At 34.7% G+C, this 19,108-nt stretch overlaps 1 protein-coding gene across 6 annotated transcripts in view; it reads right to left on the reverse strand.

Annotated features, from left to right (window-relative positions):
- VPS13A (vacuolar protein sorting 13 homolog A) overlaps nt 1-19,108 on the reverse strand; it is a 100,168-nt gene that overhangs the window by 22,856 nt on the left and 58,204 nt on the right. For 2 of the 6 annotated variants that reach the window (XM_050329672.1, XM_050329677.1), the window contains exons 45-59: nt 18,698-18,858; nt 17,514-17,617; nt 15,955-16,252; nt 14,451-14,846; nt 13,565-13,669; nt 13,321-13,467; nt 10,078-10,116; nt 8,929-9,057; nt 8,116-8,249; nt 6,495-6,624; nt 5,927-6,162; nt 3,517-3,670; nt 2,627-2,773; nt 1,983-2,064; nt 568-637 (exon numbers count right to left, since the gene is read on the reverse strand). In XM_050329672.1, coding sequence (XP_050185629.1) covers nt 568-637; nt 1,983-2,064; nt 2,627-2,773; nt 3,517-3,670; nt 5,927-6,162; nt 6,495-6,624; nt 8,116-8,249; nt 8,929-9,057; nt 10,078-10,116; nt 13,321-13,467; nt 13,565-13,669; nt 14,451-14,846; nt 15,955-16,252; nt 17,514-17,617; nt 18,698-18,858 — 2,332 coding nt within the window. The remainder of the gene's footprint in view (nt 1-567; nt 638-1,982; nt 2,065-2,626; nt 2,774-3,516; nt 3,671-5,926; nt 6,163-6,494; nt 6,625-8,115; nt 8,250-8,928; nt 9,058-10,077; nt 10,117-13,320; nt 13,468-13,564; nt 13,670-14,450; nt 14,847-15,954; nt 16,253-17,513; nt 17,618-18,697; nt 18,859-19,108) is intronic. The other 4 variants (XM_050329676.1, XM_050329678.1, XM_050329675.1 and 1 more) reach the window with 3 other exon arrangements.

Consider the following 19,108-nt stretch of genomic DNA (forward strand, 5'->3'; position numbering starts at 1 on the left):
ATAAATAAATTAAAAAAAAATATTAAGAATGCTACAAAAACATGTAACACTTAAAACTTAATATAGGCTATTTAGGTCACTTATGTATTAATTTCAGGTATAGGTTTTGTGAGGGTTTTTTTTGGTGTGGGGCTTTTTTGTAGTATTTTGTTGTTGTTTTCTTTTTTGTTTTGATTTGGGTTTTTTTGAGGGATTCATCATTATTGGTGAAAAGAAAGCTTCCCATAGAGGTGTAAGATAAACACATTTCTGGGAAACAGAACCATTTTAATCATGTAGTGGCATTTAACACTGTATATACCAACAGTAAACAGATCTTTTTTCTAAATTAAAGACGACTAAAATCTGCATTAAAAAAAAAAACTAAAAACCCTTGCTTTGCTCTGCAGTTATGTGGATAGCAAAGGGCACTGGGCTTTCATCTCTCTTAAAGTGCTCTGATCTTTCCAAGAATGAGTTGGTGTTAAAATTACCTTTCATTATGTTTGCCTCTATAATAATTTTAATTTTAAAGCTTGAGTAAACATAATCAATAGCAGAAGAGATGGAACATGTCACAATACTTACTTAATATGAGATATTTGTGAATGTCCTGCAGTTCTCATGACAATACTGACATCAGTAAATGGTTTTGGTGCTACGAAGTTGTAAAATAAAAAGAGATCAGCACAAACTGCTGTACAATGTACATAACTTCTTAGTTTTAACATGAAAATGTCATATACATTCAGCTTTTCTCAATGCTGTAAAGCAGGATTACACAATGAATATGACTGGCAAACAACTAAGTCAGGGAAAAGAGCAGGAACAGAAAGGAATGGGAAGGTAAAGATGAAATGGAACATCAAATTGCTATTTGACTGACCCCTTAAAATGCACCATTTTAATTTAAAAGCAAATTAATATTTATATAATCGTAGATTTATATAATTTTCTTAGTTACAGAATAAGATTTTCCAATGGCTGATTGGAATAATAAAAAATACACACTAAACAACACCACCATCCAAAAAAATCCCAAGCAAAAACCAAAACAGAAAAAAAAAATTCTGCAGATTTATGCACTGTAGCTTGAAACTGATCATATTGAGAATGAACACCCTACATCCTATTAGCTTCTGTAAAAAATTAAAGCAATATTTTTCGTCTCAATCCACAATCCCTTTGATATTCCTCAGATCTTTCAAGTGAATTTGGTATGAAAAATTTAATTAAAGACTTCAGTTCATCACATAGTATAGAGACACTGCAATCAATGTCACTATTCTTCAAGCAATGGAGGAGTCTGAAGGCTAAATACAAAACAGACAAAATACAATTTTCTATCTGCAGAGCTTATAAATGGCACCTCACATTTTGAGTTTAGATATTTCTTTTTATATTAGTTAAGGTTATTTCAGATAGGTCACTAGGTCATGTACTGCACGACTAAGATACAGGAGCAGTAGGAAAATAACGGAAGACCAAAATTTCACTAAAGTCAATCCTCACTGCCCCAGAAGTCCAAACACAAACAATACAGAAACAGTGTGCCAGATTCATTATCATCAAGACTAACAAAAATTCTATCTTATTTTCAGCAGACAACTCTTCTCATATATTAGTCAGCATTAAGTTTTAGCTGTGGTCTGAATGCAACTACCAAAACCTCATTTTAAGCCTGATTCGAGCATAACTTTCATGCTTATGCTCTCCAAAAGCAATGAATTAATGTACCAAAAGACGTGCTTAAAAGGTATGAGATTGATGGACAAAGGAAATTTTCTTTTCTTTTGACTGTTAACCATTGAAATGGTTTTCCATGCACCTTCTTTGTAGACACAACTGCTTCCTTATCTCCAACATTAGAATTTTGTATTGTTATCTGTAGTCAGAAAGCTCATACAGACTTCATCTGGTAAAAGTGACATGGTTAACTTCAGTACAAACAAGTTATCTTGTCTTTTTAGATGGAAGGATTATGTTAAACTAGAACAACAAACCTGAATCCAAGGTGATGGACTTTGGAGGTTTAATAGGATAGAACACAAAGGGAAATATGGCTCCAGGAATCTGGTTTTGTATCTAGTAGAGGGGTAAGGACAGGACAAGGTGCAGCACGTTAGCTTTTCAATAGTGAAATACTTCAAAATCAGGACAAAACACAAGAATTATGAACATTACCTGCAGCCTTCCACCAAACCGAAATCAGAAAGAAAGCCACTACTGTGCTTGCAAATATATCCATTTTAAAAATGTAATAATCCAATTTAAATAGCTTAGAAAAGCCTCTTTAAGTTGGTGGTAATACATGGTCCACAAAATTTTTACAAAGGATTTGTTTCCAAAAACTTGAGTGTGACAAGAAAAGAAACTGCACATATCTTTTTGCTGGTTACAAAGAAAAGTTCCAAGAAAAAGCATGGAAGATGAATGGCAAATGTTTTCTTCTGAACAGTCATCTTTCTTCTTTTTCCTAGAGGCATTTAAGTAGTATTCCAAAGACTGAGAATCACTGAAGTAAAAGCCAATGATTACAAATAAATTGAAAACATGAAAAATCCAAACAATTCTAAAAATGAATTCAAGTTTCTATAGAAGTTTGGGGTTTTTTGAATAAATAACTCACTACTTTCTGACAACCCACCTGTATCCTGTAAATCTGAATTCTGAAAGACTTCTGATGTGCAGATGAACTGTATTCCACTTTCAAAGCTGGCAGATAATTCCTTCTGATAGGAATCTCATTTGGTTGTTGAATTTTCATGTCCATTCCATTAGGAGTTAAACATACCTATTGTAGTATTATAGAAAACTTGGCATACTGAGTGTTTTAAAATACTGCTTTTTACAACATACTTAAAAATTTTGTCACAAATTTCAATAGAAATAAAATTACAAAATACTGCATTATTTGGGAGTTACTAGCATTTAATACACAGCTTTCTGGAGGAAAAGCTGAGTAGTATAATGGTCTATGACCGAGATAAAAATTGGCTTTACTTATATGTGTCTACTTTCCTATAACACATTTCTGAGGAGTATCTAGAACTTTTCTATAGAAGAGGACTGAGCATTTGGAGCATAGTGTGCTTCAACATTCCAGAATAATTTCTGAAATTATTTTTCAGTTATATGTAGTTGAATGACAGTTGAATTACCCATGATAAGCCCTCATAAAAATAGAAGATTTTATGCTAAAACAAACAAACTAACCCCAAACTAATACATTTACTGGTATAACACATGAACTAAATGCAAAGCTTCCTTACTGTAGTTTTATGCATATTTAGAATCAAGACCTGCAAAAATGTTATATCTCAATTTCAAAGTTAGAGGCTAACAACAGAAAGTATATAGCAAGTTTTCAAATATTTGTGGATTTCCTGCCAAATTTTTTTAAAGACAGAGATGAAGAAGGGTTTTCAAATGGATTTGGTAAATTGATCATCTCAAATTTCACTGGAAGTCAGCCAAATTGATATATTATCTTTTTCTAGCATATAAACAATACAATTAGAGAACTATCAGTATTACCAAAACATTCGATTCCAACTCAACAATCTTATTTTCTGAAGGACTTAGCTCACTGTAGTCTTTGAATTCTTGTTCTAATTTATCGATTTGCTTTACACTCATTGGTCTCCATCTTGACTTCTTCTTGGGTTTTGTCTCCCAAACCACATCAGAACTTTGAAAACAAAACAAAACAGCTATTTCAGAACAAGTTTTAGCTACTGTAGCATGACTTTTAACAGGTTGTAACTAGGGAATGAAAAACAATATCATAAAGAACTACTGTAGTAAATAAAAGGGACCCAAATCACCCACACCCTTCTTGGTACTAAGCAGAAGCCAGTCTCTCCAATATGATGCAAAAAAGAGAAGTTAATGGGTCTGTGTAATTTCCATACTTCAATGAAGACAGGTATGTAATGATACTTAAGGAAGCTCAATTTCAACAGCACTCAACAATCTCAATGTATTTTTCTACTTATACTTCTGCATGTATTTTGGCATCTTGAATTTACTACAAATTGAGAAATTCAAGTCAAGACAAAACACCTCCTGAAATGCCTCTTACTTTCAATAGTTTGTTTCTTCACTTGTTCCATCTAAATCAATTGTTGGTGACTTTGGTTTACATGTTTTCTCTACTGATTTTATGATTCCTATACTTGAGATTTTAGGGGAGGGTGGTTTTGTTGCCTTTTTTTTTTTTTTTTAATGTTATCTCTAAATCAATTCTTTTCTTTTGTCTCTCAGTTTTATTAATACAAAAAAATTAATGGCCAGTTTTCGCGAGCGAAGATCCGGGAAGGTCTTTACACCTTCCAGCCTGCGCATTGGATTTTTTAGGTGAGACACAGTGTGCGCGGAACTGAGCCCATCCTTTAATCCTAAGGTTCATCTGCCGGGGCCAAGCGAGCTTGGACGGTGGCAGCGAGGTCCTTAGGACGTAGACGGGTTGCCTTTAAGGGCTAACGAGCCCCACCTGCCCGGGAGTGGCCCTGAACGGGAATCGAACCCGGGCTCGGCAGTGACAGCGCCGCGCCCTTACCACTAGACCACCAGGGGCTCCCGTTATTAATACAAATAATTAGTCAACTAACGGGCATTGGACTCTTTTCCACTGCTTCTATGAGAAGCTCTTGTGTCTAATTTCATCTTACTTAAGTCAAATTTAAGGCACAAAACAGGGTAGAAATCAACATTAGCAGGCAGGTGGAGGGTATTTCCACTTTCCACAAATAGGTAGCTTTCCAGACAGTCCCCTAACCCCTTTTAGCTACATCTATGTCTGTGTTCAGACACAACAATGGCAGAATCACCAAAATAAAAAAGTGACCTAAAATCCAAAACAACAGCTACAACACAGAGTACTGCCTTGAAGTTGCTGGGAGTTCTCCCCCCCCTTTTTTTTTTCTCCCATGTCTTTTTTTTCTTTTTGTTCCTCCTAAAAAAGGAAGCTCAATTTCAGTACCACCATCCATTTTCCTGGAGTTTGATAGCCACTCATGGTTTGACAAGAAAACAACTATAAGCATTGCTAGACCACTATGTATGACTGCTTCCAAAACCACCAACATCAACAAAATCTCAACAGTACTATAAATCTAGGCAATCAGATGTCGGTTTTAATGGAGTGTTTCCACTGTTTAGATATCAGAGCACAGTTTCTCGGGTGAGGGCACAGGCTGGAATTTTCTTTGTAAATGACAGATATGACCGTGTGAAGTATATGCATATAAGAAGGTTTTGCCTGCTTATTTTACAGTGCAGTGCAAATAATTTGTCAAGAAAAAACAACTCTCACTCTTGCAATCTCATGACTGTGAATATACAGAAATGTATAGATTATAGCAATGATATGTAAGTGTCCCTTAACATTCTAAAGAGCCCCTGTTTGAATACATGATAGCACACATTTCTTAAACACTATATAATTTCTTTTCTGCTTCCCTCTGAAATGTTTTATTAGGAAATCTAAGTATTAGTGCTCTGGATCACCATAATTTATCAACCAAAATTAAAGAGACCTATAAGCTGCTATTGCATTAAGATTTCCAACACAGAATTCAGCAACTGTTCCTGTAGTGAAGACAGAAAACTCCACAGATACAAACTACCCACGGACCTTACAGCTTGAAACTCTATTATCACTTGCCAAACTATATGGACAGGAAATAATTCTGTTCAGTGTATCAAGAAGTTTGCCACACAGAGTTACAAATACATATTCCAAAAATACACAGATACAGAAAGCATACGCATTAATTTAAAACAGTGAAAACATTTCTCTCGACCAGGAAAATATAGCGATTTAGTTCTAAATACTCTTAACCTGAATCTCTTGTTCCTCTTCCATCACAACCCAAAATAAAAGTCACAGAGTGAAAACACCTGAAGTTAAATATTTTAAACCACTGCACACAAAGTAAGTTACCTTGTAATTCCAATGTAGGACACCTCTTGTTTTGAGTAATTATCAACCAATGAAATTCCAACATCTTGCAAAGACAGAACGATTTCTTGCTCTGCTAGTTCTGCTTTTACACTTTCATATGTCAATTTAAATACATTTTCATCTTCAGTGATCAGGACAATACGCTGCAATCCTTCATAAAATGACATTAAATAGACAGCTTTTCTGCAATCCACTCTGAGTATTTCCATTTTGTCCTACAAACGAGGGAGGAAACTTTTTTAGAACTCTTATTTATCATTCTACTCCACAAATGAATGCGTAAGTCTTAGTAACATAAGCAATAATAAAAGTAATGTGCAGGAAAATATTAGCTGTGACATTTTACAAGAGACTCACACAAACACACGCTTTTCAACTGAGGACAATGCTTACTGGCACAAGCTCTGGCAAATACAGTGTTACTGTGTCTGAAACTCATACATGAGACTCCTGATCATACTCATTAAATATGAAGTTTAATACATACACTGATGAACGGGACAATAAATTAGACACCATTAAAAGGAGATTTTGTTAATAAGCATACCTCTTTTGGGGAAATTTCCTCAGTTCTATTTCCACATTTCCATTTCAATTTTCTAGATCCTGCTGGGTCTGCCCAGGTATACAGTACTGCCTTATTTGGCTGAAGGCAGTCTTCGAATTCACTGAGGGAGCTAGACCAAAGTAATTTTAAATTCAAATGTCAATGCATATTTTGTGTTAATGACCTTTGTATCTAGCATTTCAACAAGAACATTTTACTTATATTTTCAAATAATGAAAACGAAAACTAAAAATAGCATTATGCTTGAAAAAACATGCACAAAACCATGCTTGGGACAGCTATAAAAACACGTATTTATACTTCAAAATACATACGTATACTTCAAAAATATAAAGAGTAGTCTTTAAATACTAATTTTCTTTCCCACTTGTGATTAACAGGGAAAAATAAAGTAGAAAAAAATTCCAGACAGTAGAGCTTAAATGTTGAAAGGAAAACTCAGGATTTGTGTTGTCTAACATTAATATTTCAAGAGAAGAAATGTGGGTTCAAAATTCATTGTTTAGGAAAGGTTTCCCCCTATGATTTACTGAGGAAAAAGAAGTGGAGTGTTTAGCATCTGGATATTTTCAGACAAATGTATTTTAAATTCCATTTCCCCTCACATACAGTTAAAAACTGGCAGACTTGTCTTCTACTCATCTCTAAAAGGGGGCTACCCCACGAGAGGTAGTGGAAAGGTGCTGATCTCTTCTTGCTGGGATCCAGTGATTGGACACATGGGAATGGTTCAAATATGTGCCACGTGAGGTTTAGACTGGACATTAGGAAGCTTTTCTTTACTGCAAGAATGGTCAAACACACAAGAACAGGCTTCCTTGAGAGTAAGTCAATGGCCCAAGCCCATCATTCAGCAAAGCTCTTAATAACATGCTTTTACTTTTGGTCAGCCCTGAAACGATCAGGCAGCTGGACCATGACCATGGCAGGCCCCTTCCAACTACATGATATTAAGATATGCTACTCTATTCTCATGAAATTTATGATAAGGATGCCCAAAATTCAGCTAAGAAGATAAAAATTACTAGTCTTTACAGATAAAACCCAAAGTAAACAATCCTATTTTTCAGACAAACAGGAAATAAACAGGATTTGACCAGCAGCTCTTCCACTTTTCAAGTAAAAATCTTTAAACAACACTGCCCTGACTGAAAGGGAAAAAAGCTAGAGACTGTTTGGCTTTTAAAAAGAAACAGTTCAAGAATGCTGTAGGTATGCTTATACTTGTCAGGACTGCTTTCATAACTCATTTGTTACTTAATCTGCACAGTCGGCACCCACACAGGTCCAGTAAAGCCAAGCACATCCTTTGCTCTCACCAGGAATGTAGAAATCAAGGCCACAGAATTCAAAAAAGGCATCAGAGAGCTTCTTTAGCTCACAAAAGTTTATTTACTTGTAGAACTACCTAGCATAACCTAACACTGCTAACAATACATTATCTTCAAGTTATCAAGAAAGATATTTTTGAGTGCTCTGACAAAATTAGACAGCCATTTTTTTAAAAATAGGTTTCTTAAGAGATGGGTATGCTTACCGTACATGAAATTACAATTCACATGTCTCCATGCAGACATCCACACTAAAACTTCATACATACCTTTGTCCATACTCAATAATTTCCTCATTAGTATGGTTTATCAACAGAAATGGGGCTGCACCGTCATGGTAATCAGAAAAGGTAATCACTGTAGAGTGTTCAGTCAGGTTAACATCCACTGTAATTCCTCCAAGCTATCAGTTGTAAAAATTACTAGGTAAGTAACAGTGCAATGGATTTCTAGCAAAGCAAATGTAATTTAAATGTTTTGAAAAACTTTTACTCTCATGAGACAAAACCATCAAATAGTAAAACAAACAAGCCATTTTACCTTATCTTCAAAATATTCCCTTGATCTAACTACTAGTTAAAAAGTATTACACTTAGTAATCAGAACGGCACAAGTTCTGTACTGTAAAAACTTAGGTTAGCAGTAGAGAAAACTTCTTTATAGAATCATATGCATTAATGCCCTCAAAAACATTCTATTACTAAAATCACTCACGTATTTAAAAGCTACTGCTAGATGAGACTATCTGCAACATAAAAGTAAATTTAGTGGAGTCAAAGTTACTTTTCATAGTAACTTAGTATTACTTTAGAACTAATATAATATTTCTAGACAGACAATTGCAGAACAATCTTTGTTTCAGCTTCTATAGAACTGCTTCCCAGAGAAGCACTTAAACAGAATTTTATATATCTGTGTGTACACACACAGGAAAGAGAGCATGAGAATACATTTACATAAACATAATCTTTTTCTCAGATAAGGTTTTGCAATACTTGATTGTATGAGAAGAAGTTTTGAGAATGGAAATGAAATCGTGATTTATACTGTTTTACCTAAGTCACAAAGGTAACTGTTTTTACCTTGTTGTCTAAATGCAGTAGGAGACAGTTTTCTTGCTGATCAAAATTTATCTTCTTTGGTGGGAGATCAGAATTTTCCACTCGAACAAGCAGTTTGTTGGCATCATTTTCAGGCCAGAAAGGAATGCACTAGAAAAAAACCCAGACATTTTAAATTGGGAAAACAAACTACATGTTAAATGGCATTCACTTTAGCCCAAAGTTCATCTACTAAAATTTTATCCAGAAGTGTATTGATTTGGATCAAAAACTACACTAAAACTCCTAAAAGTAATTACTTATCTGAACACAATAAATTAAAAGGAAGTCAAGAAATAATCCAAACTACATTGAAGAAAGTGAGGTGTTAAGGAGCTAAAAGTGGAAACAGTAAATCTTCATTAACCACACAAAGTACATTTAAAATGGACAGAGTACGTATATAAAAACCAGAGTATAAAATGGCTACAACAGTGAAAATGCCAACCTCATTCAAAAACAAAACAAAACAAAACCCCACACCTATAAAACTGTTTCTCCATTAACAGACCTGTTTCCAGACAAGTACAAATTACAAATCAATCTTCCAGTGACAACAACAAATGCCAAAAATGGGTATCAGCACAAATACCACCCCACAGTAACCTGAGTACACAGGACATCAGCTACTAGCTATTCATTTAAAAATGCTTCACATATATTTAAAAGTACATATACACATATATATACATGGGAATAAAATATGTATAAATAAAATATAAAGCATTAAGTAACTAAATAGAGAGCATGTTTTGCTATTCACATTCACAACTGAAACCACTGCAATTATGGATTTAACAATCTCACAGACAATCACTCTTCAGTATTTTACTTACTAAATGGAAAAGACCACAAGACAGAGAAGACAAAAGTTTTAGTTGTAGCTAATGCAAAATTTCCAACTCATTAACATGGGAAGAAGACATGACTAACAGTAACCCATAACCAGCAAGGCCCAAAGTCTGTTTAGATGGACCAGTTTTCCTGTATTTCAAACTGTTGACCTGTAGCATCCAAAATTTCAGAAGCATCTTTCTCCAATGTAGGTTAAGAAATGAGATTTTCATATTCAATTGCATCTGAATCCTAGAACTAAATCTTCAGTGGTGAAAGACTAGTTCACCAACTTACCATGCCACTAAGTTCCCTTTCCCATTGTTTCTCACACCACAGGAAGCAGAAAGACAAAGGAAAAAAATATAGTTAAACAGTAAGATTGACGGTGTTTTATTTACATCAACGTGTGTCCCACAGACAAAGGAAATTACAATTGTGCTGTAAACTAGCATAAAACCCAGTAAGTAAGTCTCACCAAGCAACTAAGGGAGCCTAGAGGAAATTGAAGGAGAATCGGTCAAAAGCAAATAAAAGTTTAAAAGCAAAACCAAAATACATATAAAGGATTGGCTAAACAAGCTATTATAGAATCCACCACAGAGAATTGAAAAATTAATTAGCTACACGACACAATGGTATTGTTTTCCAGCCTTTCACCACACTCTTGTTAAGTGCTTCAGTAGACATTATATTTACTCAGCAATCTCGGTTTTACAATAGGATCTTTATATTTAGTAGTGCTGTTATGACAGTCTTCAGCAAGGTCTTCATTCTGTCTTTAAGGATGTATGCTTATCAATTGCCTTGCACTATATCTAATTTAAAAGACTGTCCTTGGCAAGCCATTGCACACTAATCACTGTCCAACAAATTCTACTGCAATTTTTGAAGAACAACGGATTTTTCTGAAAATAATGACTGAAGCTTCAGATAGATTTACTGTTTTCCAGACAGGGAACATGTCCCACAGGAGATTGGTTCTACAAAAGGATTTCTTTTTCCCCTGAGAAGACAGGTAATCTGTCACTAAGAAAGAGGAGTGTACAAAAAAAAAAAAGCAGTATGAAGGACTCCGCTTAACTTAAAATGACAACAATAGAATAGGGGGAGCAAGAACAAGAGCAAGCCAAAATATGAATTAACATTTCAACAAGCATCTTGTTTTTTTGAAGATCAACCTAGCATAAAAGAGTAATGTGAGAAATACTCAAACAAACCATAGGCATTAATTAAAAAAATAATCCAGGTTAGCAAAATTGCAGAGTTCCCTATGTCAGGATCAGATGGAAACCTGTTCCTTAAAATCTGTTCTAGATGCTCAAAGATAGACTAATAGTGGCTTGACACTACCTAGATTTAGAAGACATAAGAGACACTGAATGGAGCAACTAGAGTCACAAATGAAAAACCCTTCAGACCTGTTTGCCACAACATGGACTTTTAGAAACTGCCTATCAAAGAGGAAAATATCAACACAATATGAGAAGAGAATTTAGGAGGGAATATAGATTCTTCTACTGACCTCTAGTGCTCCATTAGGTAAACTGCCACATCTAATCTTTTAAAAGTTATTAGGGGTGATCCTAAAATTGACAGTCTACTCTTGATACTTTATAACAGAAAGGAGATTATGATTAATTAGTACAATTAGGAAATACCTCAGAAACAGTGAGATTTGTGAGACAAACTAGAAAATCCTGTAGGCATACGAATAAAAGGTCAACATGGGAAACCCACAGATTATGTAAGTAGCAATCTATTTCAACTTTGAAAACTACTACCTTTGAATAATTTTGCAGAAATTTCAAAAGTTCCCCAAAAGTTCCTATAAATAATTCAGCTTAATCAAATAGCAACTCTGTATCAAATGTAAGTCACAAAGCACCAATACCATCTGAACATATTTTCTAAGAGTACGAAATAGATACAATGTTGCCCATGCCACTACATATGAACCTATTATAACTTCAGAGCTCTATCAATGATAAGGAATCGTGAATGTAAAGAACACAAAGACTATGTAAGGTCAAACAAACATCGGGCTCAGAGGAACACAGGAATATTAGCAAATAGAGAAAATATGTAGGCTTATGGCAAACAGTCTATTCTTGAGTAAAAGCATTATTTTTGAAAATAATGATAAACATTATGAGAAGCTGAATGGTCTTTAAAGATCTAAACATCTTAATGTACATTCAACAAAAATCACAATAGAACAACATAACAATTTCATTAACTGAAATAATGATATTTAAATGGTACACCTCTAGGGACTATGTCATTAAAGAGAAGAGGCATACTTAAGGAGCATGTGTTGAAGGTATCAAAAATGTAACAAAAATACCTGCTTAAGATTTTGACTGAAAATGCTATTTTACCTTCTGCATTTTGGTTTGCAAGCATTTTTGGTAACCACCTGGAGTATTTGCAATGGTGACACTGAGGTGCTTAAGCATGTCCAAAGAATGGCAATGGATCTGGTGAAGGGTCTCGAACATCAGTCCTATGAGAAACAGCTGAGGGAGCTGGGATTGTTTAGTCTGGAGAAAAGGAGGCTCAGAGGGGACCTTACCACTCTCTTCAACTACCTGAAAGGAGGGTGTAGCCAGATGGGGTTTGGTCTCCAAGCAACAACACCAGAGGAAACAGTCTCAAAATTGGACCAGGAGAGGTCTACATTGGATATCAGAAAAAATTTCTTCACTGAAAGGGTGGCCTGGCATTGGAACAGACTGCTCAGGAAGTGGTGGAATCACCCTTACAGGAAGTGTTGTAGGTGTGGCACTTGGGGACATAGTTTAGTGGTGAACATGGTGGTGCTTGGAAGAAGGGAGATGTTACTCTTTTCCAGAAAGCAGTACAGATCACTTTCAGCCTTCAGAGACCTCCAACACTACCCCAAACAGGTTGTGCCTTTCCTACATGTTCTGGAGGAAGGTATGATGGCTCCATGACTCAACACACATACAAAACTTAGTTGTGTGATACTGTAGTGCAAACCATCGAGCAGCACACCCAGTCTGCAACAGTCTATACCTCATTTTCATGACACTTGGCCTGGAGGCCAGGGATTCCTCTCTAGAACAATGTACTGAACACTAAAAACCATCAGTGAGACTAGTTCCAGAAGAATTTTGAGCTATCTGAACTGATCCACATGAGGGAATTTCTTCCCATATCAAAGTAGCTTGATGTGTACCAGATCAGCCAAAATACGACATACCATTGCTAAACTGAATAGAAATTTCAGTGCCACTGCAGAGATATAATACAGTAACAGTACAGATCTTTTTCTCACACTACTTATGATGCAAGGTGACAGTTATTCCAATTATTTCTCTCAAACCAGCTTTGCAACACGTCCTAATGCAACAGTAAGAAACGGTACCAGAACATGGATAATTTATTGAAAAAGCATGATATATTCAGACATTGCCACTGAACACACAGTAGCTCATGTTTTTCATCAGTGAGTGTTCAAACCAATTTTTTTTTCCTTAGAGACACAATTTGGAATAGCTTCCATTATAAGTTTACCTGTTGCAAAACAATGGGAATCCACTTTTCCTTGCCTTCTTCAGCTACTTCCAAAGTATATTTACTTCTATTTGAGATCATAAAAAATGGAGTGAAAGTTACAATTCTAGTAATATTAAAACTGCTGTTGTTTATGGTGACACCAACCTGTGAAGAGAAAGACACTGTTAGAAGTACACTGATCTTTTCTTAGTTCATTTATATCTCCTGGAAATAATTAATTCAAAAGATAAATCTAACGTACTTGATATTCCTTTTTATGACTCTTGCATTTCACAGAACCATGACTTCCAACAGTGTCCAGTGAAAAATGATCAGACAGTTCACTGTCAGTTACCCTAAGCTGCACCTGTGAAGAAGCACACTGAATTTATTTTCAATTTACAATCACTGAAACATTTAAAATTATATATAAAGTATGGATAAACATAAATATAAGTGCATCCTGGAAATACTGGTGTTTCTATTGAAAAGTCAAGACATAAGTGCCAGTATCATCTTACAAATGTATTTTCTACTATGCTTAGTTACAAGCCACGTGGAATAAGCATTATAAGTGTACAGCATTCCAACCACATAAGGATCCTTTCCAAAACTTATCTCAATTAAAACTTAAAAGGCAAATCAATACACTCTTGTAATCTCTCTCATATCATTCATCCTCTCGTGATCTTCAGCATTAGAAAACTCATAGCAAACTCAAATAGTGAATGAATCTTAACCTCAGCATTCTACAAACCACCACTGCAAGCACTCATTTTTCAAGTACCACAGCTTTACATTTCCTATGCAAGGCCTACGTCTTATTTGGAATAAGGACCTTTAATGATGCAGTTTAAATGGAATGAGAGAAATTCTTTTAGGAATTCAGGAAACACTTCTCAGCGAATTTTATTTCTCTCAAAGCTGAAAATCTCTTTCTTAACAACACCTTTGATGATGTAAACTTCTTATCTCGACCATATCTGACAAAACACTCATTTAAAATACTCTCTTTAGGCAGAGGTGTCATGTAGGTTTCATGCCCTCTACAGAGCACAACATAGTGTAGATAAATTTCAATGTATAAAAATACTTTCATACAACAACATGAAGGAATACAGAACTGTCAGGTTTTGCAAAACCAATACCTTGTTATTTTGTAGGAAGTTCTTAGGCTGGAAAGAAAAAAGGAGTGGCTTTTTGTAATCTGGAGGATGCTTGCGGTGAATACCATCAGCTTTGTATTGCAACATTCGACCAGTTTTATTAACCATCCAGTACGGACTGTGAATGGCTATAACCATCTGCCCAGTTGTGTAGGTCACATGAACAGCAATATCCAGTTCAGTCTTATCCAGCTCCGTGACGCAGTAAAATGTTGTGAAGCTGATCTCAGGCAGATCGCTCTTTATATGGTACTCACTTTTCCAATTTTGATCAAGATAGTTAAGCAACTGTAAATCTAGTTTTGTTTCATCCAAGACTGCATTATGAATCTGTGCTGAACTTCCTTCTTGTAGAGTGTCATATTTGTTCCCATTACCCTTTAAAAATAAAGAAATTGAGCAACATACACTTAAAGGAATCATGTAAAATTCATATCAACTTCTATTTTCTAGCTAACTTTAAAATTTCAGATACAATTTACCTAGCCACAATTTTAAAATACTTTTTATGCTAATTAACTATGTTACTTTCTCAAACAACTACCTTAATACAACATTTTGCTGAGGGAACTCCAGTACATCATGGTCATCATATTTAACACCATCTGCCACCAAATTCAAATACACAAATACACCTAAATGACAGTTTCCTCAACACATCCTTTGCTAAATTTAAAGTTTTAAGAGACACACAGATAATAACCTGTTACTTCTATACATCTGCAACAGGGTAAAGTCTCTAGTTCTAGCAACTGTGTATTTGTGACAAAGTTTTATTATTAGTTTCTACTATTTGAGTCCAAAAACTAAATATTAATAACATCTGGAAAACATCTGTCTCCCAACAATATTTCTATTACCCTGAGTCTGCATCAGTAAGGAGTGGGATACGGGCAGGGCAGATCCACAGAATGAAACGTTTAGTGCTGAGGAATCAATGTCTACGCTGCATGTTTTAAGCATTTTAGTCAAGACTGGCTCTCATCTGGCACTGGAATGAATGCCTACTAAGAGTCAGAGTGCATCTAATTGTTTAATTTCATCTGGAAAGAATTTAAGGTATGGCATTAGCCAAAGCCTGGCAAAAAGGCAGGCCTGTGAGAATTTGTTAAAAGCATGCTACTGCTGAAAGTCAGTGACAGCACATAAAATGCTACCAATAGGCTGATCCATTTATATCACTTGAGGCAGTCATAATTCACAGGAAAAACTACACTGTTTAATTAAGCTCAAGTTCCACTTGCACAACAGTGTGACTCTCTCATAGACCCAAACCTATACAATGTGAAGTTTTACTTTGCATATATAACTAAAGTATGAGTTAATACCACCATATTTCACACTCTTGTAATATTTCCTTTCTGCAGTAAGACTTCACAAATACTCTAACAGAAGCCCTTTCTTTTAATCTCCATTTCACCCAGCTGGTCAGCTTTCATCTCATAGGTGGGAAACATCACAAAAATTTCAAGCATTAAGTAATTACCTCTACAGAAAAAGTTATTACATAAGGAAGCAGATTGTGGAGAAGAACAGAAGGCCATAAATGAACAACGTATGGAAAATCCCACTGATCTTCTGCACATAATGAAGATGTCAATGAATCTTTTACAGGAACAATATTAATGATAAGAGAGTTGTTAGTTGACCCCACAGACTGGCATTTCCTCTGTAACAAACTGTCAACGTTTTTTATAATGTCATCAAATGTAATTCCTTCACACATATCATATTCTCCATCCACTTCATTTTCATTGGCTAGTGGTTGCAAACTCAGTATGGATCTGTAAATGAAAACATTTTTAGACACTCAATATGAGATTGAATTTTTCAATTATAAAAAAGTACTATGAAACAGGAACATTTTAGTATTATTTGGAAGATTTCTAGCAGTAATTTGTTCCCTGTCTTTATCTTGATTAAAGGAGGAATCAAAAGGTGGACTGGATCGCAGAAGTTCATGTTATTGTAACACTTTAGGTTTTTTGTTCCATACAACCAAATGCTTCCTTTACAAAGAAAGGCATGTTGGAGATTCTTGTGAAGAAGCTACTGAATATCCTTACAAGTGCTTCTCTATTCCTGTTCCAAGCAAAGGGTCTGGATAAACAACTTACTCTTATAACAGATGTGCAGAAAGTGCTTTTCTTTTCAGTCACATAAAGCATCAAGTTTATGGATTATTTACACACATGGCTTTTTTAAGGCAACAGCTTTAACCTAATACAGCTGCTCCTTGACTGAAGATTTTTTGTTAGGACACACTTCCTGACTGCCTAGTGGAACTCATCTGTGCAATGAATCAGAATGTCACTAAATCTTATTAAATAAAATACAGATAGTTAGAAATATTAACAAATTAATGAATTTGTAAAGTGTAACTTAAGTACTGCAAAAGATACCTGGCTTTTGCTGTGAAAAAAAAAAAAAAAGGAGAGCATTTGCAGGAAAACAGAAGGGTAAAGTCTCTATGATCATAAAAAAAAATCTGCAACAAAGTAAACCTACCTACCTAAAATTTGGTGACAGTTCCATTAAAATGTAAATGAAAACTCACTGCTGTTTTAAGTTGTTAATGGATGTGCTAATAGTATAGCTATGCTGTAACCTAATTTTTCTAAGATTGACAAATATTTCTCTACAACTTTGATAGAGTTTAAGTGTATTAGTTTCAACATTTTACTTCAGAATCACAAAATCAAAAGAAGATTTTTCACTAGACATCACCTGACTAAGAAGAAAATTTGTACTGTGCGAATAACAATCATAAAGTGATTCAATCCAGAAGTACCTGAGCTCAGATTCTTAAAGTAACTTAGCAACTTGTTCAGAGAAATGGATTTCAAATACTTCCAATTCAACAATGAAATAATGTTCTTTTTAACTCAGATGAGATGCCCTGAGAAGATCCTACCCAACAATGATAGCACAGTATTATTCCAGTATTAGGTAGCAAACGGAAACAATTTTTTTAGTGTAATTCTATGGATTCAATCAACAATGTATAAATGTATTCACCAACAAAGGAACAATGAAATAAAGTACCTGTAGGAGGAAAAAGGTATGTTGAATTCGTTTCCTGGTGAAGCAGTCCCTAAGCATCTTCCTTCCTCAAAAACATTTAAGGGGATTGAAAAATGATTCCTTATCTGTGTGAAATAGAAATCCAGCAACACATATTAGGAAAGATAAAGTATTTTGAGCTTAAAAAAGCACAGAATGAGAGCTCTCTCATTTTTCCATCTTACCCACTTACCATTCAAGGTCACATATTTCAGAAGAACGCTCTGAAAACAACAAATCTTTTCAAATTATCTGGTTGTGCATTTTAATGCTATATTTTATTTACAAAATAAATATATTAACTGTAAAATGCTTTTCAAGGAGATATATAAGAGCCTGAAAAACCAAAGACAAGTAAATCTAAACTATGTGATACCTTTCCAAAGAACATTCTCCTAAAAACGTAATAGATACAAAGGTATGTGGGCTAAAAAAATCTGTATGGTAGAAAACACATCAATGTCAAATATCATTTGGGGGCATGTAATTCTGTTCTTTGCAAACATTATTTTTTCATTCTAGGGTTAATTTAATGGCATTTTTAGCTCTTAGAAAAAGAATTGGGAAGAATCCAACAGTAAATCTGGTCATGAATTAAGTTATAAACCACTTAAAGCAAAAAAAGCAGCTGAAATATAACAGGAACACCTTCCCTAGAGAACACATATCTGAATTATCCCTGTGCCTGTAAGCCATATAATGTCTATCAAAAAATAATATTCAATATGCTCAAAGGTCTTGCTTTTCAGCTGACAACATATGAAATTTAAAATTAATGTATCATTGGTACAGGATGAAAAAAACAAAATAACCTGATTGAAGGATAACCTTGTGGAACCACAATAAGGTTAAAAGAAGTTGATCATTTCATATAAGATTGAAATTAGAGCCAGTATTAGAAAACATTACTGATGAATTATCCTGATTCAAAATCTGCTTGATTTCCACCCCCATTCAACCCCTGTCACTTTGAAAAAGGTTTTTTTCTTGAAAATCTCTTCCAAACTACCTTATAATACACAAACCAAAGTTAAATGGGCCATCCAGGTACATTTTTTAAAATCATTTTTATACCTGTTAATTTGCATTTAAAGACTACAAGACCATTTTCATTCATTAAAAAATTAAAGTAATAGTGAATTTAAAATGTAGGGATACATAATAACCTGAATAGGAGAACGTATAGTTATCATCTTGCTTCCTTCAACAGTGTCAATTTGGCAGACAATGGACCTTTCAACACCAGATTCCTCGTGTCTCACTCTGTAAATACATCGACCCACTTTTGTCAATGGAATCTTTTCCACAGTAGAATGATTATGTGGACCTAGAATTTACAAAATGAGACATGAAACACTCAAAAGGAGCATAAAAATACACTTGAAGGACAAAAATGTGCATTCAACAGAATTCTCTCTGTCACTTGATCTAACAAGAAAAAAAACAGATGAAAAAATACAATCACCACTCTTGATATGCTGATCTTGCAGTGTTACTAAGGAAACAGCAAAGAGTCCCTTTCTTTTACCACAGTAAAAAAAAGAGTAAACAAGTTCATCGCTCAAATATTTAAGTGG

This window comes from Myiozetetes cayanensis, unplaced genomic scaffold (genome assembly GCF_022539395.1).
Source record: "Myiozetetes cayanensis isolate MyiCay16 unplaced genomic scaffold, myiCay2020 scf4, whole genome shotgun sequence".
Taxonomy (NCBI): domain Eukaryota; kingdom Metazoa; phylum Chordata; class Aves; order Passeriformes; family Tyrannidae; genus Myiozetetes; species Myiozetetes cayanensis.